At 39.9% G+C, this 18888-nt stretch overlaps 1 protein-coding gene across 6 annotated transcripts in view; it reads left to right on the top strand.

Moving 5' to 3' along the window:
- The window catches only part of SPNS3 (sphingolipid transporter 3 (putative)), a 30568-nt gene that overhangs the window by 631 nt on the left and 11049 nt on the right, over nucleotides 1-18888 (top strand). For 3 of the 6 annotated variants that reach the window (XM_032993738.2, XM_009970026.3, XM_032993739.2), the window contains exons 2-9: nucleotides 3391-3456; nucleotides 3920-4056; nucleotides 4570-4721; nucleotides 5620-5686; nucleotides 6622-6812; nucleotides 8725-8877; nucleotides 12050-12239; nucleotides 17626-17691. In XM_032993738.2, coding sequence (XP_032849629.2) covers nucleotides 3391-3456; nucleotides 3920-4056; nucleotides 4570-4721; nucleotides 5620-5686; nucleotides 6622-6812; nucleotides 8725-8877; nucleotides 12050-12239; nucleotides 17626-17691 — 1022 coding nt within the window. The remainder of the gene's footprint in view (nucleotides 1-3390; nucleotides 3457-3919; nucleotides 4057-4569; nucleotides 4722-5619; nucleotides 5687-6621; nucleotides 6813-8724; nucleotides 8878-12049; nucleotides 12240-17625; nucleotides 17692-18888) is intronic. The other 3 variants (XM_042791855.1, XM_042791853.1, XM_042791854.1) reach the window with 1 other exon arrangement.

Here is an 18888-nt window from a genome sequence, read left to right as displayed (position 1 = left end):
TTTTGTGTCTGGATTCTACAGAGATTTGACTAAGAAGCTTCCCTTTATTGTATACAGCAGCTTACCAGGCCTTCTTTGGCTCCAGTAGATTAGATACGGTGTTCCTTTGTCTGAAGAATACTGATGCCATTCCCCCCCTTAAAAGTACAAGAATTATGTTATCTTTGTGCAGGTCTGTTTAGAGGAGGATTAATTTCCTCATATTCTGCTGGAAATTGTGTGATTTCTGCAATGAAGAGTATAACATGATTGTGTAAAGGGAACAGTGACCTACTTCCTTAGGCATCACCTACCAAATTTACCACTTATTTTCTAATAAGTAATATCCTTCTTCAAAAATGTGATTTTTAAATTTATTTTTTTTAACCTAGCCATGAGCAGCAAAGCATTTCTTCTAGTAAACTGTTGAGATACCTGCTTTTTCTTCCCATGTAATCTGTGGTCTGTGGAAATTCCTCTGTTTAGCATCATTCCCAAGCATCTACCATGATTCCAGGCATTGGATTTATAAATTATGAGGAAACACTTGTTGGCAGCCTACTATATTTTACTTTGGAGTGGCCTGGAAATCATAAGTGTTTTAAAACCTTGAAAAAACCCAAAGGATGGATTGTTAAATTTGGAATTAATATCTAGTGACAGTACACAAACTATTTTTACTGCTTAGACCATTCAGAAATTTAAGACATTTGGTCAGTATCTTTAAAAATTGGAAAGTTGGTGGCTTTAGGAGTTTAATCTTTTTTCTTTTGCATAAGTCTTAACCACATATATAAGAGGGAAGGAAACAAGTAGGAGTGCATGCTGAATGATACTGTAAGACTGTTACTGAAAAACTTAAATGTATGGGTTTTATTGTCAAGTAACTTTCCCTGGAGAGGGGTAGGGGACAGGAGAGGATGAAAATATCTTTGAGCAAGAACTGAGATGCTAGGAGGGTATACACTTGGAAAGATTAAGTGCAAGCAGTCATTTGGCTCATTCTAGGCTTTGAACTATTCTTTGGTGTCTGTTCATGCTAAAAGCTTCAAACCTTCAAGAAGGCCTGTGAAGTAAACCTTGTCTACTTGCTAACAGACTCAGTTTCTTGTGAGTGAGGTACCCTCAGGGACATGTAAGAATTCAAGAGCAGAGGTGGGGATAGCGTCCAAGACTTTGAAATACCAAACATCTATTTTACTTACAATACATGTCTAAAACACTTTTTAGTTAACTTTATGACCTCTTGGGCTGTGGGGGAAATCTGTAAGTTGTTGTCTATATCACAATATACTGTTCATCTGCTAGAACTCAGCTGCATTGCAGAATTCTTGCACCAGTACTTTTGAGTTTGGCTGTCCATATGTATGTACATATTGTGAAATATAAGTTAACCTGAAAGTGAAGAAGGAGAGGCTTGAGTATTTGTTTAAAAGTAAGCTGGTGGCAGTTATGAAGTTGTGGTTTCCGGCCAGTTTTGCTCACAGGCTTTGACAGAGTTTGCATCAATCTTCACACAGAAAACAAGCTCTTCTACTTAATTGTCTGCTGGAATCGAGTCTTCAGCTTGTTAAAAATGGTGATCATGCAGGATTTTGCCCCTCTGATCTGCTACCCTGTTCCAAGCTGTTTGGATCAATGCTTTGTAATTTGCCAATAACTGGTCAGGCCAGTTATTTCAGTTATGTGGAAGGGATAACATTTTACTGGTGCTCAGGGTGAAAGTTTGAGATGAAATTGTGGTTCAGTTCAAGTCTTATGTTAGCTCTGATTTCTTCTAAATATTCTATTAGTCCAAAACTGAAGTTCTTGTAATACAGTATCTGTTGATAATCGGCTACCAGAAAGAATGGATACAATTGATTGTCTTGTTTTAATGATGCAAAATGTTTGAATGAAATCACCAACTTAAATTTCTGAAACCATTAGGAAAACCCCAAATGCAGAGTATGTTCAAGAGTCACTGAGAAGCATCTATAAAACCCCTGGTACTGCTCTTAGGCCTTGATCTACACTGACAAGTCACATCAGTAAATAGTAAGGAGACTGATTATGCTGCAGCCATGGGGACCGTAGGAGAACATGCCTTTAGCTTTAAACTAGCTGGATCAAGAATGCTTTTAAGTGGCTGCAGCAGTATAGTATAAGGCATAACATGTAAAATACACTGTAGGAGGAGAACAGGTACCTCTTGCTAACTGAGCTCCATTCTGCTGCAGATCAGCTTCTGTAAGCGTAGCAGTCCAGTTACACGGGCCTTGTTTTCTTAAGTGGTGGCATCATCCTCTTAATAATGTTTTGATTTTGACTATTTTGGCAAAACTAAAGCTACATGAGAAGAAATTTCTTTTTTAATTTGTAACTTTAAATATTGAATTAAAGGTATGATTATTCAAAGCAGTATCTTTGGCTATTTTAAATTGTTTTTCAGGATTATAATGCAGAAATGCAAGATAGTTGAGATGGTAGATCTGAAGTCTTGATGTGATGTAGAGGTCAGAATGACCTTTTCATCTCAACAGCTTTCATATATCCTTGAGGTGCCAGATCCATGGATCTTTCCTCTGTTGCCTGTGTGACTTTCTTCCACACTTTTTGACAACTCTTCTAAACTTTTTTCACAGCTATTGAATGGTTAGAAATCAAGGTGGAATTTCAGTCAGCTGTTTATCACAAATAAAAATTATCACTTTTGGTTAAGTTTGTCTGTTATTGTGACCACTAAAACTATTAATTTGTAAATCCACAGTTATCTATATCTCATCTGATCTCTGCAAAATTGTCGTAGAAATATAAGCAGAATTACATGATCGGAACCATCATCTGAATTACAGTAGTATTTCCCTGGCTGTGGGCTGATTTAGCCACTATTGGCTAATGAAGACTGTAGATATTTGCATCCTGAAAAATCCATCAGGCACTAATTTGAATACTGTATATACTGAAAATATTAACAGTTATTATTAACAGAAGGAATTCCAGCTCGTCCTAACATTTTAAGGTTATTAAGAAAATTTTAGGATTAGCTGCGTAAAGGTAGCAATCTCCTGGCTACAAAACTGCCACTGTTTTGTTCCACATTGTGCCCATTAAACCTTGATCTGTAAACTATTTATGTGCTTACGTAGTAATGGTGCAAAAGAAACAGAACAATTGTCATTAAAATAGTGAGCAAACTGACTCTTGTAAGACCTATGTAGTGGAAGATCGTGAATTTCATCTATAGTGATTAGAATTTTTAATTTTCTGTGTATTTGTGCTTGTGGTAGAGTAATGGTTTACATATAAACTAGCAAGCTAAATGTGCTTCAGTTCTTGCAAGCCCTCTTCAAAAAATCAATCTGGTAAATTAATAGAATTACGAGGAATGAGTGGGGTACTTTGCTGTCATTCAGTGTTTGTCTCTTGCAGGGATCCTGTTAGATATACAGAAATACTTCAAGCTTAGCGATGGGGATACAGGTCTACTGCAAACAGGTAACAAAATCTCTTAAGTTCAGATAGTTTACTTTGCCTTGCACCTATGTGGTCTGTTCCTAAAACACTGTCTAGTTACTTGTTTCTTCTAGTTCCTACTTGTGTGTGGTATTGCTCACTTCCACTTGTGGGCAGGCTGACTATAATGCAAAACTGAAAGTCTTTGGTTCAGGGAAGGCTGGAGTTGAATCCTTCAAAAATACTACAGCATGTGAATCACAAAAGATGAGGAAATTTCTCAAGACTTACAGAACTTGAGCAATTCACATGTTGCATTTTTTGTATTTTTTTTTTAATCTTCATTTATCCTTTTCTAAATGTAAATCTACTGACTAGTTCTACAAATTCAGCCTGACTTTAACCTCTGTCCTAAAAAATAACCTGAGTTTGTCTGAGGGGTGAGGAGTATATAGGCTAAAAATAATTTGACCAATATTTTCTTTGCTCCTTCTTGGATTTTCAGTCTTCATCTCGTGTTACATGCTGACTGCCCCCATCTTTGGATACCTCGGTGATCGATACAATAGGAAAATCATCCTTGGAGCTGGTATTTTCTTCTGGTCTGGTGTAACGTTAGGCAGTTCATTCATCAGTGAATTGGTATGTTGCTTTTTTAGAGGGGACTATGAAAATAATCTGTGTATGTTTTGCAGGAGTTGATAGAGTCCTTCCCTGATCACATTTGGAAAAGCTATCAGTGAGCACTCACTCCCATGTGCAGGAATGCTTTACGGGGTGGTGGAGTCCAGCCTGGGCAACGGAGAACCCACACATTGCTGTTGCAATTGATGGGATCTTATTTTTGTCCCAGATGTTTGCTGATTATGACCTTGCAGCGTAGCAGTGTATTCGGCAAGCTTGCGGTCTATCAGCCCTATCCTGTAATTCCCTCTGGGTGTCACTCTAAGAAGTCACTACTATGCAGAAAGTAAAAAGCACAGCAGTGCGATGTGAGGGAAGCAGGTGTGAGTGGAGAGAATATAGACATATGCAAAAGGCAGTTGAAGTCTAATTTCCTCTGGTACATTTGATCCATTAAAATTCACCTCTTGAATAGCAAGCTTTATTTCTTGCATGGGCTGTTCTGTACTATAATATGTCTCTTGCCTGCAGTATTACTGGATATTCTTTCTTTCACGAGGACTAGTTGGCATTGGCACGGCCAGTTATTCCACAATAGCACCTACCATCATTGCAGACCTGTTTGAGGAGGGAAAAAGGACCACAGTGTTATCTATCTTCTATATCTTCATTCCAGTGGGAAGGTTGGTTTTCTTGCTAGTAACTGACCGGCCTTTTGAAGTTCTGTCTGACAGGGCCTGCAATTCGGTGTGTCCTGCGTCTTGATTAGTCATATTTTGATATGCATCTTCATTGGCTCTTCTAGAAAGATTTGTCACTTGCTTAGCATGTTCAGGTAGAGCTGGTTTGGCTTTTTTCTGTATTTACCTTGAAGAAAAATTTGCTTTTTTCTCCCAACATTTTTTAGGGAGAATCAGAACTCTGAAAACCAGTCGGCTTTGAATAAAATATCGAATCAATTCTAAAAGAAATATGTGCATGGGGATAGGTAATTTATTTCTGGGGTTTGGAAGACAAAAGCTTTTAGATATTTGTTTACTTGACAGATTTTTCAAGAATGCTGCAATAAACGTCTCCCAGGGAAGAACTGGAAGTTCCCTCTCCTCTTTTAGTTAAACTGACATCGTGTCTGAAGAAGAGGTAGAGAAGGGCTTCTTAAGTGGTTTGAAGGCATACTCTTTATTAAAGCAGGCAGCCAAGGCTGAGCCCAGAAGGCAGATTAAAACTAAAGGAATTCCTGCAGGGCTTAATTCATGTGGCTAGCAGAGGAAAGAGTAAATAATAAACTACTTTATGGGCTGTCTGATCTGGGTTTGCAGTATCATTCTACAGAACATGTATTCCAAGGGGAATCTGGGACATTATTGCCACCATCTCAAGTCTGCTCTGAGGAGGTTAGACTTTCTTTTTAATACTGGCTAGCACATAGACTAGCATAGACCATGAGAGTTATTTCTGTTTATCTGTTTTGAAAACTATGACAGAATGCTTCTCTGTGCTCTCCTTAGCTGGCAAGACATGTCCTTTCAGCCAGCAAGAATTCACTGGTGCTTACTGATTCTTCCTTTCTGTTGCTTACAGTGGTCTTGGCTATGTCCTAGCAGCAGGCATGGCAGATGTCACAGGTGACTGGCACTGGGCATTCAGGGTGAGTAACTCACTTTCACTCAGGGGCTGAGTCATTCACTGTAAAATCAGAATCATCACTAGGGTTTAGATTACTTATGTTCATTGTGTTTAAAGAGGTGAGCAGTGGAAGGACTTTCTACTGTCATGAACTGGGTGTTTAAGAGAACTCTTCCTGCAGGACAAGGGGAAAATTTATGCCTAGCTCCTGCAGAATGAAAGTAGGCATAGGTGAAACTGTACAGCAGCCAGGGCAGGTGCTGATGTTCCTCTTACCTGAGGACACACTTGGAATGGCTGTCAGTTCACCAAGACCTCCTTAGACAGAGGAAGCTGAAGTTAAAATGATCATTGTACTGGTAGCACCAGTATCATTCTTCAGGAAAGTAAAGAGAGTTTGTTTTCTGAAATGATGTTGGGAACAACTTCTGTTATTTGAAGGTTTCAAGAAAAAACCCTCTTTTGTTCTGGGCATGTCATCATGGTGTTTCTCCATACTGAGCGCCTAGTGCTTTGGAAGTACTTTGTGAGATCCTCCTAATTTATCTATAAAATTAACTAGCAAGTACAGGATAAGTGGGGAAGAATGTTTACTGGAATAACAGTCTGATGTTATTGAGATAGCACTGGTGACTGCATCAGTGATTCTTGCATTTGTGGTCAGAGTACTACAGGACAGTTTCCTTTCTTCACGTGTTTTTCTCCAAAATCAGAGGGAGCAATCATATATCTGTATGATGGGGAGGGAGGATGTATTATCTTTTTTCCAAAGTCACCATAAATCACCAAAGTCACTCTTCTTCTTTACAAATATGACCTACAAACAGCAAATCACATCTATTTCTGAACATATCTGCAATTTTCCAATATGTAATTCTAATGATGAATTTGAATTGCTGTGGGGTTTTCACTATAAGAAGAAAGTTGTCCTTGACCTAACCAGCCTTGTGCCTACAGATAACTCCTTGCATGGGAGCTCTAGCAATGGTTCTTCTGACTCTACTGGTCCCTCATAGGACCCAGAGAAGGACAGCAGCCCACAGAGCACTGAGCATCTCCGGCACAATACAAGTAGCAGCTGAGAAACCAGGTGTAGAGAGAACTGCCAGGACTACTTGGTGTCAAGATGTCATATCCCTTGCCAAGAAGTAAGTGAGTTGAGCAATAAAGGTTCCCTCCACTGAAGAACAACCATTCCGTTATTAGAATTATGGCCATCAAATCCTGCTCAGCTCTTTTGTATCACATGCTATATACAAGATGATTGAAACGCCATTAATAAAAATCTTTCTTCCACATTTTACAGGAAAGCTACACTGGAGATTAAAAATTTCTTTGCTTCTGCTATCCTCCCATTTTGAGGAGCCGGAAGGAGGCAAAGTTATGAGAGCAGTGTGCTCCTATTTAAATCCAGCTCTACTTGCTGCTAAGTTTCCCCTTCCCTCTTGCTTTAACACATAGAGTGAGCTAGATTGGTAAAAGTGCGTATTTCGCAGGTGTAGTTTCATCTGTGATTCTTGGTGCCCGAGGCAGGTTGGATCAGCATGTGTCAGGCAGTCTTTACGTGCTATTTGTGAGCCTGCTGTGCCTCTGATACAAGAGGTCAGAGTCTGCAGGACCCTGGTGCAGTTTATAAAGTAATTGTACATGTCTTTTGACCAGCTAACCTGTTGGCTGGCACATGACCCCTTCCTTTTAACCCCACAAAAATGAAAGTCAACACCAGCTGACCGGCAGGACGAGGCAAAGCAGTGATGGCAGCAGGTCTGTCAGTCCCGTCACGCTGCGGTCCGGGGGCAGGGAAGGACAGACGGACCCGGCTGGAGAACGGCAGAGGCCGCTGCGCGGCTGTGCCAGAGCCGGCTCACACAGTGCCCGCAGGCGGCTGCCCCGGCTGCTCGGTGTAATGCTTCCCCTTAGAGACAACCCCCTCTTGCTTTCCTGAGACCTTTGGAGTCTGTCTTTGGAGTGTTCCTCTTCTACACGATCCAGTGTTTTCTAATTGACAGTTAGACTTGCATCCTATTTGCATCCAGAACAGCGAGTACATTAGAGATCCAGATTGCTGGATCACAATGTGTAAGCAGCACAGTCTGAAGTGAATCAAAAATGAACCTTCCTGGTTAATGTCAAAGCGGCTTTCCTACGAAGACGTTCCTTACAACCTCCAGCAATGTTGTGAAAATAGATTTTAATTTTCTTTTCCGTTAGCAGTTGATTTACAAAGCATAAGGACATACTGCCAAAAACCAGGTGGTTCCGCTTTTAATCAAGTCCAAGAACCCTTTATCTTTAGAAGAGGAAGAACTAGATTTATATCTTAACAAATCTTCTAGCCTGGTGGTCACCTGGTCATTTGCAGCACTTTTATTCAGTCTTAAGATTTTATACCTCCCTATCGACCTCAAAGGGGACTTTTTCCTAAACTATTAGCTAGACAGAGACCAGTAAAAATTTAATTTTCTCCTAGAATAGGGCAGGAAGGAGACAAGATTTGGACATTTTTTTAAAATGTGTCTCCTTTGTCTGAAAACTCTTTGTGCAGACTGAGAGTCTATTTTTACTTAGGTAGAGGTAAGGAGTGCTTCAGCCACTGCATCTTGACAGCTTGGAAGACTCAGATGTTACTGTCATTTCTATTGGTTACACAAGCACCTTAGAAACATCCTGAGGCATCTAGACTTGCACATAGAACACTTTCATTTAGATACTAAGCCATTAAATTCTCACCCACTCTCTATTGTTGTAGTTCTGCTATCAAAAATTTCACAGCAATTGTTTTAGCAAAAGTTGGCAGTGAAATCTGCAAGAGACCAGGACTGGGATTTGACATGAAATCAGTAGGTCATACTCCTCACTCTAATTGATACTTTACTGTTGAAGTTGACAGACAAAGCCTCATCAAAATTCGTATCTTCAAGGGAGTGCATTTTGATTATACGATGTCTGAATGAATTGTTTTGTTATAGCTTGAAATCCTGGATATTGCAGTTAGGCTTTCCCTTTTTCCTCACACCCCATTCTTTCTAGTGTCTCTCATTTCTTTCTTTTAACTTTCAGTTGGAGTTTCGTCTGGTCCTCACTGGGTCTGACTGCCATGGCCTTCGTTACTGGAGCCCTGGGAATGTGGGTACCACTGTTTCTTTACAGGGCTCAGGTTGTCCAGGGCATTGTATCACCGTGCCTCCAAGAATCATGCAATTCATCTAACAGGTGAGGTGCGCATGACTGTGGAAACGTGCTTGGGAACACTGCACAGTGCTAAGTCAGTTTGTTTCCAAAGGCAGAAGGTAGGATGTGAATGTGAACGCTCCTCGTGAAGGCAGTTGGGTGTGAATGTTACACTAGGTTGCTTCCAGGTATGCTGAGAAACTCCTATTTTTTTGTTTATAATCACTTGGTTAACTGGAAGGATGATGCCAGCCTTATTTAAGTAAAGTGGAATGAAGCAGTATCAGGAACACTTGCAGTGAAAGGAGCTCCTTTAATAAGGGTATGTCAGCTGACAATCGACTGTGCACCCCAAGCTACTTGAATACTCATTTAAGTATGTTTAGAGCCCGTGTTTTGGTAACTTTCCTATTACCTTCTTGTTAGTCTGGTTTTAAAACTCCTGCCATGTTGACAAGGTCATTGTGACTACCAGCATAAAGCAAGCTTGATAAATTTGATCTAATATCATATCACATCGTTACATCAAAACAGGATAATTTGGTCTTGTGACTAACTGCCAGCAGAGCTCCACTTACAGAAGCTGTCCAGACCAATAAAGATTCGTGAATAAGTATCAAAAGTTGGATGGGCAAGGGGAGTTTACAACAGGAGACGGCTTTGAAGTAATCATAATACAACCTTTTGGAGAACACTTTTCCCCAGCTAGAAAGACAGTTTTTTTCCTTACAATGTTTTATCCAGAATAGAAAAATGTATTCAGTGTTCCTCTTGAGTCTTCATGGCTACCTTCAATAACAGTGGCCACTGGGACACTTCTCTTCTGTGTACCGACTCCCTACCAGTGGCCTCCATACAAGTGTCCCTACCTTTCCTCTGGTAGTATCCCAAATCTGGTTTCAGTCTTTGCCTTCGTGATGGATTTCCAAGAACTAACTGCTTACTACTGTCTTTCCAGGCAAAGACAATTAAAGGGAAAAGCAGTAATCATGCCTTGAGTGTGTCCTCTGGTAATTGGGTTGTTTTGCTTTTCTGCAATGGAATAACTGAGTCAACTCAAAAGTGGTTTTGAGCTGTAGTGTAACTGGATAGATTGAATAGTCATCCACAAGTACCTCAATGGGAAATGCAACTGTCCTTCCATGGATGCCACCACTGGCACATTACTTAATAGCAAATATTGTGGAGGAATGGAGTGAACTCAGGAGTCTGGCTCAGGGTAGGCAGAGGAGGAAAACTGAACAGTTTAAACTGTTCGGCTTTATCTGTTAACAGATACAGTTTAGATACTTCATTTTTTAAGCTGAAGGTGTTAGCCTATGTTTTGCTTTCTAATCCACCTTCTGAATTATTATTCCACAGTAGTGTTGCTAGAGCAGACATGGTCTTCAGGGAAGTAAAATGGAGCACCTGATAGTTTAACCTCATGTACTGTTTCTTACAGGACGCTTGAAAAATAACCTTGGCGTAAGTTAGTGCCAGAAGCAGCGTAAGGCCAGTTTTAGACTGTTATTCCAGGGGGATGTAAAGAAACGTAATACAAACAACCATGTCAGACCTGTAGCTGCTGGTGCTGGAAAAACTGATCTGCACATTCCCAGACCTGCCCAGGGGTACTTTAAGGACGTTTTCTCCTCTGGCTGTTCAGCAGTTGCAGGCTTTAAGGATCAGGGCTGTGTCACTTAGACTCCCTGGAAACACAAATTCAAATGGCACCACAGCTGACTCAGGTCTCAATCCTTTCAAAGTAAATAAATAAGACAGTATGAAGTTTTTATTCAAGTCCTTGTGCAGACACTTTTGAACAGATCAGACAGATAAGTGAGCATTCTCAGACCCTAAAAGATCTCCAAAGAGCCTTTTCCCAGGACTAAGCTTCCATACTTTCCTACTTGCTGTCAACTGAACTATGCTTGGATTTAGTTTTGGCTGTTCCCTTTTCTTTCAGCTATAGGTTTATTTCAACTGCAGTTTACAACACATGAATCTTCTAAACAGAATTTCATGAATGCTTCAATCAACTAATGTCACCTTGGAACTTGCCTCTCCCAGACAAATCTCTAAGATAGTTATTCTGCCTAGAGACAATCTATATTGTCACTATCAATCTATAGTGAGTGATGGATCAGAATCCTGAAGAACTTACAGGGAGAGTACAAATATGCTTAAAGTTTGTTATCTTGTATAGAAATACTTTTTTTTTTTTTTTGTAGTTTGAGTTCTTCCTAATCAGCCAGAAGGAAATTAAAAAGTAGATGCACTCTAGTTTAAAGGAATAGATCATATCCTAGATTGTTACTTTGCTTTGCAGTCAGAAAAAGCTTAGGAAAATGTACAGCACTTATTGTGTAGCACCCTGAAATATGTAGAAGCACTTGTGCTCAGAACAAAATACTCCTGTCCCCCATTGCCTCAGGAGAATTACAATGCATTAAACAATCAGTGGCACCACTGGTCTTGTTGCGAGAGACTTGCTTTGTCATTACGATCTCATTTGGGACAGAGAGAAAAGCATGTACAGAAGGCCCTTGGGAAGCTGAATCTTCTACGCTATTCAAACACATACTCTTAACACATGAGCTTGTCATTCCTGGAGAACACATTTGCAGACACGCAAACCTGAGTGGCATCTGAAATTCTGCGTACAGAAAATACTACATGGACCTCCCACTAATTAACTATTGAGTGTTCTTTGAACTCTTTTGGGAAGTGGTAGATGTTTTCCAAAGCCAGAGAAGTGACTCATCTCAGCTGTGCTAACTAGAGAGTTATAATTTAGATATATATATAATTCCATGTGATAGGATCTCTTCCAAGACGGCAGATTGTGATACAGAGTTATTCCATCTGTGTTTTCAGGATGACTGAGTAGATTGGTTCACAGGGTAACCAAGATGACTGTATCTCCCCTAAATCACTGGATGTCCAAGCCAGGTCATGCTGAGAAGGGTCCTCCTTCAGCATGGGTGTATAACACCTGCTCTGTAAATGGGAAAATACCTGCTCCATAGGATAGAGCCTCAGTTGCAGAGGCATAGCTTCAACTGAGGCTTGGGATTAAATCCATTTAGGAGTGGGAGGGTTAGATCAGGTGGAATAAAATTGAAGTTCCCCATTAAAGATTCCAGTGAAACTAAAGGTATAAGCTAACACCCATTTTTTTTCCATGGTATGGCCTTACTATGCTCAGCTGAATCCTTTGCTTTGTCACCAGCCTAATATTTGGAGGCATCACCATTGGGACGGGAATCTTGGGTGTCATTACTGGGGCAGAAGCTGCAAGAAGATTAAGGAAGATAAACAATAAAGCTGATCCTCTGATCTGTGCCACAAGTATGTTCATTTCTGCTCTGTGCCTCTACTTAGCTTTGATGGTGGCTGAGAAGAACATCCTTTCCGCTTTTGTAAGTGCTGATCTGCCTATCATTAGCAAAATGTCTTCGGGGATCCCGGGGAGATAGGGAAGGGGGAGGAGGAGGAGAGGGGTGGCTTCTGCAGAAGTCTCTGCAATCTTCTAGACCATTAAGAGGTTTCAGTGACTTGCGACAAGGTGGCCTTGCCAGCTAAGCACTGTGCATGCTGCTCTAACGCTGCCTGCAGCTGCGGTCTGTCCCGTGAGAGCCACGCTGTGCGTTATTTAGCCCAGTAAAAAGGCCAGCCAGTCAGAACATTGTAGATTGGGCCTCAGGACCTATACAGTCCACCCACACTAAAGAGGAGAATAGTAAGCCTATGTAGTTAGCTGCATAAAGCTAGAGTGTCCCTTATCCAAAATGTAGTTAAAGGAAGTCTCAATGTTATGTTAATTTTTAATACTATGTGACTAATTTAGTATTCTTACTTATTTTTGCTCTCTGAATACTTAACGATCGATGCACTTGTGTCTGTACAACACGCACAGTTCTTGCTAAGAATAATTTAGCCATCACTTTCAAAGCCCCAAACCACTAGCTGATCTTCAAAGTCAAGCTTTTGGCAGTGCAAACTGAACTATAAATCACTTAAATTCTGTTCTCGGTAAAGGGACAACCAGAAACTTACTAGAAACGATGAATAGTTCCAAAAACTCCCAATGTAAACCTTATTTTAACTATAATCTGGTAACAGCTAGGGAAAGACTCCAAGCTTTATTCCTGTGACTCCATAGGCATAATTACCACGATTAACATAAATAAGAGGATCCAAATAAATTTAATTACAGTAATCAGCAGTTCTCTGCAAAAGGGTAGTTTTTCAGTTTTTTTCCTTCTAAGAATAACACTTATTCAAAGACATTTTCCTTTTGACTCCTTGGGAGTGTGTACTCCTGTAGAAAAATGACTTTACACCAAAGGAAAAAAACCAAATGGATTTGTATGTCTGAGTGTGTGTACACAAAGCAAAAATGTGAAATCAAAGATTAATTTTAGCTTCAAGAGTAGAGATCTGAGTGCCAAAGAGTTAGCCATTTTCTTTTTCTGCTTCTTGGATTCCCAGATAGTCCTGCTCTGAGTATGCTCTTCAGTTCTTTTTTTGTCATTAAAGGTGAAGAACAACAATTTCATTTGCTAGTCGGTGTTAGATGAATGAATCAATATATGGGTTTTGAATTACCAAAGTATGCCTTTTACTAGGAGAAATATATTTAAAATGTTTCTCGCAAACAGCATTCTGTTTTCAAGCAGTGTGTTATCTGGGAGGAAATTCTGAACTGGGATATGGATAAGATAATTGTGTTCCTTAAGTTTCTTCCCATGGGCAGACCAGTTGGTCTTTTAACCAGAGATCATTTTATCTTTTGTTTGATGTGCTTGATTCAGATGTTCCAACATGGAATGTCAACAGGGTGCAGTAGTAATAAATCGCATGTAATCTAAGCACCTGATTCTTCTAGTACTTTTACCACTACAGCTGCTGAACTACTGCCTTCTCTGGCACCAGCCGTGCCTCTCCTTGCTCTCTAAACAAGATCTGACACTAGTCATACTGGTGTGAGAATTGGAGTGGCGTGCCAGCTGGTGCATCTAATTTGAAGGTCCCACTGAAACAAATCTTCCATTTGTGTAGGACACTAGCAGGAAGCTGGCTTTCCAGTCACTGTCTGCTCAGGCACACTGATGTTAGCAAACCTGTCTCCATCACTTCACAGCGCGGAAGCTACTGAAGCAAAACTCCATACTTGCATCAGTGTGTAATTACAGTGGTTTCTGTATGGTGCTTTCCACTGTCTTGACTGCTAATGAAAGGAAACAAGACAGGTTTAATCAGTTATGGCCAAAGCTGGAAGAAATGTTTCAAAGCGCAAGAATTTTCAGGTTAACATGGAAATATGGCTGGACTTCCAAGGTTTCTGTTGGGGCAGGTGAACTGAAGTGTAATGAGATTTCACTTCTCTTTCTGGACGCTCAGTTCTTGATTTCAAAGACTACCTTTGAAAAGACAAGAGAAAAATTACCTGGCTTTGTTATCTAAGAGGAGGCTCTGTGTACATTTGTTCCTGTCTCCAAAACAAGATGAAAGACGTGTGCTCTCTGCAGCGCAGCAGGTGATTTGGGAAGTCATGAGTGAACCCTGTGACTGGGAACCTTGGACAATATTTGGTGTTGTGGTAACTTCGATTTAAACAGGCCTATCTTTGACGGCAATGCTGTATCAGGATGCAATCTTGACCTGCAACTTGCCTTTGAAGGAGGCATTCTGCAGCTCTTTTCTCTGATACACCTGCCTGGTGTGGTTCTTTTTGAAAAGGCAGAAATCTTTGCTCACATACGGCGCAGCCGTATTGATTCCCAATCTTGTTGTTGAGGCACGTGACTGTTTAAAAAGAGAATGTGTGCTTGGCACTGACATTAATTACAATCTAATTCTCTTCATATTAGCTTTAGGTATGAATGTAAACAGTCATCTACAAAGCAAAATCCCCTTAAAATTTGGGACATTACTGTGGTTGTGTCCTTTGGAGACCAACTTTAAGTGTTTGTTAAAAAAGTTGGGGATCCTGGAGGAGGTAACAGCAACAAAATATGGTGTTTCACTCTTTTCTAGGTACACTTAGCAGATTAGAATGGGCATGACACAAACATGATTGCACAAATTAAATGGAAACCTTTTCTATGTTAATTCAAAATAAGAACTTGAAGCAATATGAGGAATATTGAGAGATGGTATGAACAGAAGGATACACTTTAAGTAGAGCATTGCTCTGTTGTTTTCCTGCCATCTTCAGCCCTTCTCCCTAACCAAGTTCAGTACTTTCAGGTTGTCTCCACCTGTTTTGGAGAAAAGAACATACAACCCTCTCCTCTTTATTGACTACAGGTTTTTTTGCAGTTGGATGGCTTAATATGCCAGCTATTCAACCATATTGCATTTATTCTGCACGAGGAAGTAGAAAATTGATACTGGTTTTAGACAGAATACCAAGATAAAATCCATAGAATGTTTTATTACCTTCCAAAACTGTCTGGGTTAAATTTTTCTGGTGACCCTACAACTGCAATCCACACGAGATCTTGTGAAAGAGAAGGAAAGCTAACAAAGTTGGGTCTCTAATGTTAATACAATTATATATGAAATAATTATTCTCTGGAGTATGAGGCCTTAACCACTGAATATCACATTTTCTTATCATGGATAATTTGTCATTAATTCCTATTCCTTCAAACTCTAGGTTGAGAGCATAACTTATTTCCTAAAGGTGAATTTTACTTTTTTTTTTCTTGCATTACGCATGAAATGCTCTTGTTGTTAGGGGCTTGTAGAGACTAAATAACTTGGAAAAAGCATGAAGAGAAAGGAGAACTGGAAACAATGATTTAAGAGTGTTAAACATCAGAAGGTTCCTATACAGGCAATAGAGCAATCTCTCATTTGATGTATAAAGGCAAGTAGTCATCTATTCCATTGATGGTATCTAGGAACAGTTTGAAAGTTCAGAACCTCCTGCTCTGACTGTTGTATTTGCATCTTGTTATATCTAAAATATCAGCCAGGATTTAAAGAAATCCCTTTGTTTTTTTTTTTCCCTTCGTGTTTCACTTTAACCCCCACTGTCTCTTGCTAGCTATGGCACAACGGACAGAATTTACATAAGTTCATGCCATTATTGCTGTGCAGCAGGATTCAACTGCACTTCTGCATTTTCCTGTAATTCCTCTGAGTACTTCTTGACACAGGCTGCAATTCTGAGTTAAGCAATATCACATTTAAAGTTTATTTATATGGAATCAAGGGGAAAAAAGGAAAGGAAGGTCCTTGATGAATTTAGATCTTCCAAGAGATTTCAGAGAGTAACAGCTTGAAATAAGACAATGAAGGGCTAACATTTTCTGGTGGCTGCAAGATTTGTTGTTGGTAGTCCTTACTGCCAGGTGGCTTGGCAAAAAGCTGAACTGTGTGATATTGCTAACCATGTTAATGAACACATTTCAATTTGTGTTTGGCACAAAGTTCTCTAATAAAAGGTGTGTCACTTGCTTTCCAGCTAAGACTGGCATGCAGCATGGTTTCTATAGTCTATAGGCTGCTATTGCAACAGCCATGGAAATGGAGAAGAATGATTGCATTCTGTCTCTTGAAATGGCAAGTTCTGCCAAGGTTGTATTAGTGGAAAGACTTGGACAGTGGGATGCATAAATGCAAGAGCTAAGACATAGTCAATGAGTGTGTGAAATGAGTGATATTTGTTATAAAACTTAAAGAAAACTAATTATGTATGGAGGAATATATTCAGCTGCAAATTAGAAAACCTACATAAAGCATTTTGAAGGAAAAGATGACTTTATAAAGGTCTATACTAAATATCTCTGAGCTTCAAGGAACTTTTTCTCCAGACAGGTTTGGAAAAGAAAACATATGAGCAGTACAGGCAAGAAACAGGAGTTAGGGGTATCATAGGAAGATGTGTAACAGGTCTGGTTCTTCTCAGGAGAATGTAAGCTACCCCTCTGAAAACATCTGAGAGTTTGCCACTGTGTCTTTCTTAGGGCTACGTTTTCATCAATCAGATACACCATCTTGACCAAGACCCTACCAAACAAGATGCTGGCACCTGTTGTTGTTATGGATTTTATTTCCTAGGTGCCATCTGATTTTGTGGCTTGTGTCACTAAATAAATTCTGCCTTCTAGAACTGCTCCAGCTTTAGTGCTTTCCTCAAGTATCAATTAGACTGTACAGCCTGCTCAAATCTATGTGCAGGGCTGGCTGAAAGAGTTAATCTTTACTAAGAACACAGGTGTAAGAACTGTTGGGGGCCCTACCCCTTTTCCTGATGGCTGGGTCTCCATCTGTGATGAATTAGGGAATTCCCACAGGGCAGCAAGGCTTCAAGGCTGCCTGTCTCTTGCAGTCCATTTCATTTTGGAAGTTTTCTCTTGGAAGGACCCTTTAAGTGTACTTGTACTGGTACAGAGGTGTTCTATTTGTTTCATTTGGAAACCCAAGCAAAGGAAGATCTTTGAGCACTTTTTAAACCCATGCTGAATGTTTCTCTTTGCAGGCTCTTGCTTTCCTCCTCTTGGGTTCAACAGGTCATTACAGTTTATTTGGGTGGGTGGTGTGTGTTTTCTGTTTTGGCTCTTCTGATGAGGATTTGTGATACAAAGCAAACCACCTACCTTCTCTGGTTCCTTTCCCCCCCTTTTAAGATGAAGTTAGTGTTTGTAAGCATAGACGGAGATGTTTAATTTATAAATAGATGGATATATACAGCAACTCTTACATTGATGAGGATAGTGAGCCTGAATTCATCTTCACAATAAAGAAGGTCAATATAGTGTGTGTAGTCACTGCTTTCTTCTTTTTTTGCAGATATTTATTGCATTTGGAGAACTGTTTTTATCTGTAAACTGGGCTGTTGTGACAGACATACTGTTGGTAAGTGCTTGTGAACCTATCTCCTTATTTTGAGTTTTTCAGCTTTTCTCGACACAGTATTGTTCATAATCCTGCAGCTTGGTGGCCAGAAGGACCTCTGCCTCCTAGGAAGAGAAGCATGAATTCTTACTAAGAATGCCTTATTGGTACCCTGGTAATGTTAGGGATGTAAGCCACAATGTACAGCTGTGCAAAGATGCCAGTAACAATATAGGTGTGCTGGTGCAGCAGTCCAAGCTCATTGTAAGCCCAGAAAGGAGGTGTACTGATCTGGATGGGACTTATGGAAGTGGAAATATCTAGTGCTTCTTGTACCCACACTAGTTTGGATTTTCTGTACAGCTCTGTGTTGTTGGATGTGTGCCAGAAAATGGTCTGCCTCAGAGAGGGTCACTTTCTGTCTACATTCAGAGATTTTTCTATTCGTGCTCCAAAAGTTTGAAAAGATGATCCAAATGATGGAAAGTCAATATTCTGTAAACTAAAGTTAGCAAATCCATTACAGTTCTTAATTCTGTGAACTATTAGCAAGTTCCGATATTCCAGAATAAAGTGCAGATAAATTCTAGCACTTGCAAGTCAAATTCATGAGTGGTGCTACACTGCCAAAGCATTAGGCAAGCAGCAACACTTATGAGAGTCTTGGAGATTGCAGGACTGACATGACAAGCCCAAAGAATCGCAGTGCATTATTTAATTTGAATTCTGTCATCAGTAACTTTCTTTAGAAAGAAGTGATGTGAAAAGCGCACATCTTGTGGCACAGTTAGTCTAGGTATCAACAAGCAGCTATTGATTTATTATTGCCAGGGCTTTTGGGGTTAGTTAATGTATTTGAGTTTTTACTGAAAGGAAAGCTTTGGCAACCTTTGCTTTATGCTATAGCTCCACAGTCACTAATCTGTATGTGTGTAAAACACGGGACAGATATTGCTGTTACTATCACTGAATTATGCAGACCACCACAGTCTTATGAAGTAGTTTGTATGACTTTTTTTTAATCCATAGTATGAACAAGCTGAATATAGTTTATCAGTCAAATGAGCAAGGAAATGGTCTACCTTGTTCATATCTAGTAATCAGACTGCAGAAAGCTAATTTAAGTACCAAACCCAGAGCTATTAAAATGATTGGCAATCCTTTTGTTGCTACCCATGGGCATAAGAGAAAGCATTTAAATTGGCACTATCTTTTTCT

Source organism: Tyto alba, unplaced genomic scaffold (genome assembly GCF_018691265.1).
Source record: "Tyto alba isolate M040663 unplaced genomic scaffold, T.alba_DEE_v4.0 Super-Scaffold_19, whole genome shotgun sequence".
Lineage (NCBI taxonomy): Eukaryota > Metazoa > Chordata > Aves > Strigiformes > Tytonidae > Tyto > Tyto alba.
Note: the sequence above shows the minus strand (reverse complement) of the source record. Positions and strands in the feature narration are given on the sequence as shown.